Source organism: Microplitis mediator, chromosome 10 (genome assembly GCF_029852145.1).
Source record: "Microplitis mediator isolate UGA2020A chromosome 10, iyMicMedi2.1, whole genome shotgun sequence".
Lineage (NCBI taxonomy): Eukaryota > Metazoa > Arthropoda > Insecta > Hymenoptera > Braconidae > Microplitis > Microplitis mediator.
Window position 1 is genome coordinate 16,969,774 of NC_079978.1, and position 8,004 is coordinate 16,977,777.

Sequence of the window (8,004 nt, forward strand, 5' to 3'; positions counted from 1 at the left end):
ATTAAAAATCGCTAGCTGCTAAAGAAAAAATCGCTAGCCGCTAGCGAAATAATCGCTTGCAGCTAACGATTAAAAATCGCTAGCTGCTAACGAAAAAAATCGCTAGCAGCTAGCGATTATTTTTTTCAGTGTTGATAAAAAAATATTATGCAAATAAAACGTCATACAGTCGTGTGGAAACTTTCTCATATATTAACCCTCATATATTTCATTATTTATTTTTGTAAATATGTCATGATCTTGACCATTAACCGAAATTATTCAACAACTATAACCAAAGCGCTATTGGTCAATATCTATTGGACTCGTCATCAGAATATAATAAATATAAGTGGGCGAAAATTCTAAACATTCTTCATTTTTCAAACTATCAGATTTTTCACAAAATTTCATAGGAAATTTTTTGGAGACAATTTTATTCTCTACAAATTATCATAGACAAAGTTTTTTCAAATTCCGCATTGCTTTCTAGTTATTTTCATTTTAATTTCAAGCTCTTAAAAAATAACTAGAAAACCATGCGGAATTTGAAAAAACTTTACTGGAAAAAATTTGTAGAGAATAAAATTGTCTCCAAAGAAGTTCCTATAAAATTTTGTGATAAGTCTGATAGTTTCACCAGAAAAGTAGAAAGATCTCGAAATTTATTGCAAAAGTTATTGGTTTCGGTCCGATTTTCGAAAATCGAATTCCTATATCAAATCTTGACGTTTTCAAGTTCTAGGAAGCTATTCTGACTAATTTCAAGATAATGTCCGAGTGTATGTATGTATCTATGTACGTACGTATGTAAATATCTGTAAATTTTGAACGGATAAACCGACTTTGATCGTCAAGGTGTCATTCGACGCGGCTTGTTAATATCTACAAGCTATGAAAAATTGAGCTTGATCGGTAGATTGCGTTCGGACATATTAAAAAAATAAAATTTTTTCAAAAATGTTTTTTTTAAATAACTTTTAATGTGCCCGGTGGATTGATTCCAAAATCTATTCAGCTCTAAAACTTCATAAGCCGCGTAGAATGCCACCTCGACCATCGAAATCGGTTCATTCGTTCAAGAGAAACCGTTATCGAAAGAATTAAAAAAAGAATTTTTTTTAGTTTTTTTGAAATTTCTCAAAAATGACTAGATAAATCAATCTCAAAATCTGATCAGCTCTAGAACTCAATAAAACGCGTCGATTGCCACCTCAACCGTCTCAATCGGTCAATTCGTTTGAGAGATATCGTTGAAGAAAAAATGGTCGTAAACGGTTTTTTTTTTTTCGAAAACAACGACATGCTCGAAGAGCTCGAAAACAGCGGGACGTTGTGGGGATGGCCCGCAAGGTCAACTGATAGACCGATTTTTTTTCATGTTTTCAGCAAAATTTTCAATTGGGAGCGAAAAAAAAATAGTCGTAAAAAAAAATAAGATCTTTACTATATATGTATATAATTGTTATTAGTTATTAATAAATTATGTTGAATACATGTTTAGACAAATTGAATTGTCATATTTGTGATGAAATTTTGGAAGAACTCGAACGAATAGACGATGAATGCGATGTTTTTGGAATTCAAATGGTTAAAATTCATGATCCTCAATTAGCTAAAAGATACTCAATTAGAACATTTCCAGCATTGGTCTATTTCAGAAATGGAAATCCCCTACTATATGAAGGTATACTAAAAATTGATTTTAAATATTTCAAAATAAAATTTTAATACCTATTATATAAATATTTTTTAGGCGATTTACAAAATGGAGAATCAGTATTGGAATGGTTAATTGACGATGATAATCGTGAATTAGCTGATGAAATCGAATCTGTTAATGAAAGAATGTTAGAACGTCTTTTTAATGAATCACCATTTTTAGCAGTTTTCTTTTGTAAGTACCAATTAAAAATTTTCAAAATTAAAAAAAGCCAGCTTATATTCACTTCTAAATAATCGATAAGTCTTAGCTTCGAAGCTGATCATTACCTAAAACTTTCATTAAAATTTTCCAGACAAGAAGTTTTTCATAATTTATAGTTTCAAAGTAACCTGCCCATCATTGGAAAACATTTTGTGTTTTATAGTTGATTTTAAAAAAAGTTTAAGAAAAAAGTAAAAATTTTTGTTAAAATTACTTAAAATCACATGTCTATCCTAAAAAAGTTGGTGTTATGTCACCGCTTATACTTACCATGGCAACGGTTGCTATGGAAACTGTTGCCATGGTAACGGCTGCTATGGGGACTGGTATTATGGCAACGGTTGCTATGGATACTGGTGTGATAGCAACGGTTGCTATGGAGATCGTTGTCATAGGAACGGTTGCTATGGAGACTTGTAGCATGGCAACGGTTGTTATGACGATGGTTGGTCATGTGAGCGCGCGAAAGTCTCCTAGTTTTAAAAAATAGTTAATGATCAAAATTTTTTTAATTTAATAAAAATTATTTGCAATTAACAGCTTCTTTCTAAACCTAATTAATAAAAAAAATCAACATTTACAAACATAGTTGTTATGTTTTGGTTTAATTAAAAAAAAAACTTACTTCTACTATCTAGTTTTTAAAAAAATTTATTATTTTTTGTTATTTAGACGATGAAGATTGTCCAGAGTGCGATGAAATAATGGAAGCCCTGGAAAAAATAGACGGTGAAGCTGATCTATTCGGTATTGATTTTGTTAAAATATCAAGTGCAGAGACAGCTGAAAAATATGGTATTATTAATTTACCATCATTAACATACTTCCGTAAAAAAACAGCTCTTATATATGATGGTGATCTCACACAAGAAGATAAAATACTTGCTTGGCTAACTTCACAAGATGTATTTGAAATTAAAAATGAAATTGAAGAAGTTAATAAAAAAATGCTTGATAAATTACTAGATGAAAATGAATTTTTGGCCGTATTCTTCTGTAAGTTGAATATATAATTTGATAAATATGATAATATATAAATGTAAACAGCAATTTTCTTTTTTTTCAATAGATGAACACGACAATAAAGAAAGTGCAGAAGTAGATAAAAAATTAGAAACAATTGATGGTGAAACAGATAATTTAGATATAACGTTTGTAAAAATGGCGGATCCACGTTACGCTCGAAAATGGGGTGTAACTAAATTACCAGCCATTGTATATTTCCGAAAAAGATTTCCAAGTATTTATCGAGGTAAAAAAAACTAAAAACCGCCTGACCCTGCGCCCTCAAACTTCCCGCTATTTTTGAGCTTTTGAGTTCGAAGATATTATTGTTAATATATTTTTGAGTTCTTTGAGTTTAAAAATAGTAATTTCCCAGTTTCCATTGCAAAAATTCAAGTAATAAACAAAAACAAAAAAAAATAATGAAGTAAATCGTTGTTTTTTTTATTTCAACTACTAACGTAAAAAAACTGTCATCAATTAGTTCAACGATTTGGATTTTATTAGAACAAAACACTTTTTCGAAATTCTTTCGATTTTTTATTAACAAATGTACCGATTTTGATGGTTGCACTGGCATTCGACGCGGCTTATAATGTTTTTGAGCTGAATAGATTTTGGAACCAATCCATCGAGTATATTACAAGTTATCCGAAAAAAACATTTTTGAAAAAATTTTATTTTTGGAATATCTCCGAATATACTGTACCATTTATGCTCAAATTGTTGGAATTAATGAGCCGCTTCAAACGCCGCCTCAAAAAGCTAAATCGGTTCATTCGTTCAAAAGTTATAGAATATTCCGAGACATACGTATGTACGTACATACACACATTCATACAGTCCGCGTGACTTGGATAGCCTCACCTATTTTTTTCAATATCTGATTCTTAATCAAAATTTTTTGTTCCTTCCGCAAATCATAAAAGTAATAGTTACATTTATCAGGCACATCTAAATTCAATTTTATTCCATCTGAAAAAATTACTTGTAGCCATTTATCTATCCAACTCATATGTTCTTTTACAAATAAAAGTCGTGCTGATGTGTTTTTGATTCAAAGCCGATTTTTTCTTCAATCTCATTCTCTTTCGATGCTTTGCCCGTATTATCACTCTTGTTACAGTTGAAATAGATGCTGCTGTTCCAACTTCTTCCGCTATTTGCCTCACAGTCTTAATGGAATTAGATGCCGCGCAAATTATCATTCGACGTTCCCTTGGCGTTGTCGCGAATTTCGTTCGACCTTTATAATTTTTTCCGTAGTTTTCATTGTTTTTCACGAAATTATTAATAACTTTAGCACTTCTATTCACTCTTCCAGCGATTTCATGATGAGATAAATTTTGATTAAGTAAAAAATTAATTTTATTAATTTCTTCAATACTTAACATTTTATTGCGCCCCATTTTATATAGTAACCAATTTTGGTGTTTTGAATCGATTTTAATTTATTCACCATGCTATAAAATTGCAACATAATAATACGAAAATGAAACGTATTAGTTCCTTTGCGCAATAAATTTGACTGAGGCTATCCATGTGACGAACTGCCGACCAGTGGCATGTCCCCCTCACGATATCATCGCTTTGTTTCTCGAACACTAACAACATATCTTGTTCTGTCTTAAATTAGTAATATAAAATATACAGATAATTTTATAAGTCAGCTAGTAAAGAATCAGTTATTGAAAAAAATAGGTGAGGCTATCCAAGAGACGCAGACTGTACATTCGGACATTATCTTGAAAATAGTCAGAATAGTTTTCTAGGATCTCAAAACGTCGAGATCTGTTGAAAACTCGGTTTTCGAAAATCGGACCGAAACCAATAACTTCCCTTCTTTTTAAAATTTTAAATTTTCTTAGCGGGAAGTTAAAAAGTCCAGATAATAATGTAATAATTTATTAAAAATAAATAGACCACAAAAAATAATTTATTTATTTATTTCCAGGTGATCTTCATAAAGAAGATGAAGTGCTTGAATGGTTGAGAAAAAATAGGTTTCGACAACCAGAATTAAATATTTACATGTACATGCTGTTAGCGATAACGTTAATATTTTTAATGTACACAGGTTTTCTTTTATCTTGTTTTCGATCAGATACAGCTCCTACACCTGCACCGCATCCAAAACAAGCGTGAAATTGAATTTATTTAATTATCAAAAATAATATTTGCCAGCAGTATTTGGTAACACGTGCAACAAATACACGAATGATATTCCAAAATCCAGGATTTTTAATTCATATTATTATTATGACCATTATTTTTATGCTGTAAAGTGATTCAATATTACGACCATTTTTTTTTTTTGCATAGCAGTATCGTACAAGTGACTTTGATTTGTACATCAGATATAATGACCACAATCAAATAGGTCATGACAAATATTAATTACAAAACTTTAAGCGATAAATATTATTTAATCTATATATACTGTCCACTCTGTTAATATAAATAAATATAATATAATATAATATAATATAATTACTACAGTCGGACCTCATTATAAGATTATCAACATTATTCCGTTTAAATTTAAAAACTTTTATTGCAACATTATTTTTAAATGTTTTACTCACTTTATGTCATTAGTGACATAATTATTTTATTAATAATAAAATCATATCAATTCCCGAGTCAAAATCTAAGGCATACTTTGAACCTAAATGAGCATTGAAAACCTACATTGGACTTTTTAGGACGTAATCATTGTAAAAGCTTGGAATGGACCTACTTAGACTTACAAAGGCTCGAATTGAACCTACATAGACATAAATCGAGAAACGAACGTAACTAGAGTTAACAGAAGGGAAAGCTTGCAAAGAATACTACAGAAAGGTAAAATTGTGAAAGTCGCGGACTATTGGAGAATTGACGCAAGTGATCCAGTCATCTCACCAGTGGGCTAATGACACCCAAGGGTGGATTGGGTTTCACAGACAACCTGGGACTAACAGAGAGATTTAAAAAATTCTAAGGCTAGTAAGAAATTGCTACAATAAAATCCAGCGATCTTATCAGTAGATTAATGACACATAGAAGTGGAATATGACCTAGAAGCATCCTGCCCTAGCGGATCTGAATTCCGCTAAATTGTTGCCGCGACCGGTTACCCTCGGACCAAATAACCCCGACACAATAACCTAGAACAAAATAGCCTCGTAACAAACTAACCTGAAAAAATTCACATAAATCTATAACGATAAAATTCGTACTTGAAGGTTATTGATGTTCAGGTTATTTACCCGATGAAAAAAGATTTTATACAATTGTATAGAATTATATATCAATTATATATGGACTATATATAATTGGATAGAAAAAATGGCCCGATCCAATTGTATACAATTCTATATATTGCAATTATATAGAATTGTATATAATTTGTAAAAATTGTATATAATTATATAGACTTGTATACAATTTGTATAGAATTGTATACAATTTCTATACAGTTGTATACAATTGGATCGGGCCATTTTTTGTATATAATTTTATACAATTTTATAAAATCTTTTTTCATCGGGTTTATAACAAAATTAATTTTTTTCCAGGTTGTTTTGTTCTACACAGTAAAAAATATTGTGTATTTGTGTCGAAAACGGTTTGTGTTAAAAATTTTAGTGTGTTAAACTAACACAAAGTTTGTGTCACCTTATTTTGTAACATAAAAAATGTGTTATGCACTCTTTATTAACACATTTTGTGTGTTACTGTGGAATTCTTTGCGCCCTCTTGTGGCGATATTTCAACATAATCTTTGTATTAAAAAGGGGTTACACAAAGTTTGTGTCGAAACTTCAACACAAATTTCATGTCAACCGTTTTTAACACACAAACTGTGTTGATTTTACACAATATTTTTTACTGTGTAGGTTATTTTGTCGAGGTTATTTTGTCCGAAGGCAATTTGTTACGGAACCGTTAAATTACCGTATTTTACGGCAATTATTCTGAATATCGTAAATTACGGTAAAATGCCGCAATGTCACCATAAATTTGCCGTAGAGTACCGTTAATTACCGTATTTTGCGGTAATTATTCTGAAATGGTGGTAAAGTAGGTAATTTACCGTAATTCAGATCTGCCAGGGTGAGACTAACAGAGAGTCGATTTAAAAAATTTTAAGGCTAGTACAAAATTGCTGCAATGAAATCCAGCGATCTTATCAGTAGATTAATGACACATAGAAGTGAAATAGGACCTAGAAGCAGCCTGCCCTAGCGAATCCGAATTCTTCTAAATTAACGTATTTTACGGCAATTATTCTGAGTACCGTAAATTACGGTAAAATGTCGCAATGTTGTGGTAATTTGCCGCGGGGTGCCGTAATTTGTCGCAAATTACCGAATTTTGCGGTAATTATTCTGAAATTGCGGTAATTTATCGTAATTCAGATCTGCCAGGGTGGGACTAACAGAGTCGATTTAAAAAATTCTGAGTTTTTCCGTTTCACGATATGTTGTAGGTCTAATTCATGCCTTTGTAAGTCTAAATTGATTCATTTCAAGTTTTCACACTGATCATGTCTTAAAAAGTCTAATGTAAATTTTCAATGCTCATCAAAGTTCAAAGTATGCCTTAATTTTCGACTCAGGAAATATCAGATAACTTAAATGTATATTATTGTTATATTATTGTATTATATTATTTAAAATAGTTTTATATAAAGGTCCAACTGTGTATTGATAGCGTATTAAATTGTTGCTATTGTTGTTATTGCTGATATTGTCGTTATCTTATAATTGTTATTATAACATATGTACTTATTATCACACACACACCCACACAAACATAGAAACACACTTATTATGATGTTAATTAAAATATTTATATCAATATATATATAAATTTTCACCCATTGAATCGTATAAAATATATATTAAAGAGAATTTTTAATCTTCTTGGTAAGATCTCTATAATTAGGCTTAAGTACATTCATCTATTCCGTTTTATTGTACACATATTTCCTCATGATGTCATTATATATATATGATATATTCAAATGAATATAATAAAGAATCGAAGGAACCTTTGGACCAACTTAAAGGAGTTTACTTATTTATTTTTAAATACATTTAATGCGT

General features: G+C 30.4%; 1 protein-coding gene and 1 long non-coding RNA gene across 7 annotated transcripts in view; one reads left to right on the top strand and one right to left on the bottom strand.

Moving 5' to 3' along the window:
• LOC130676546 (uncharacterized) overlaps positions 1-4,448 on the bottom strand; it is an 8,297-nt gene extending 3,849 nt beyond the window's left edge. For 2 of the 3 annotated variants that reach the window (XR_008991429.1, XR_008991427.1), the window contains exon 1: positions 3,851-4,448. This is a non-coding gene — a long non-coding RNA (uncharacterized LOC130676546). Of the gene's footprint in view, positions 1-3,778 lie in introns of all 3 variants that reach the window. The other variant, XR_008991428.1, reaches the window with a different exon arrangement.
• LOC130676540 (uncharacterized) overlaps positions 1-7,960 on the top strand; it is a 55,415-nt gene extending 47,455 nt beyond the window's left edge. For all 4 annotated transcript variants that reach the window (XM_057482851.1, XM_057482853.1, XM_057482852.1 and 1 more), the window contains 5 exons: positions 1,484-1,666; positions 1,736-1,876; positions 2,579-2,902; positions 2,976-3,158; positions 4,866-7,960. In XM_057482851.1, coding sequence (XP_057338834.1) covers positions 1,484-1,666; positions 1,736-1,876; positions 2,579-2,902; positions 2,976-3,158; positions 4,866-5,056 — 1,022 coding nt within the window. In that variant the 3' untranslated portion in view covers positions 5,057-7,960. The remainder of the gene's footprint in view (positions 1-1,483; positions 1,667-1,735; positions 1,877-2,578; positions 2,903-2,975; positions 3,159-4,865) is intronic.
• Positions 7,961-8,004: the final 44 nt, after the last annotated feature.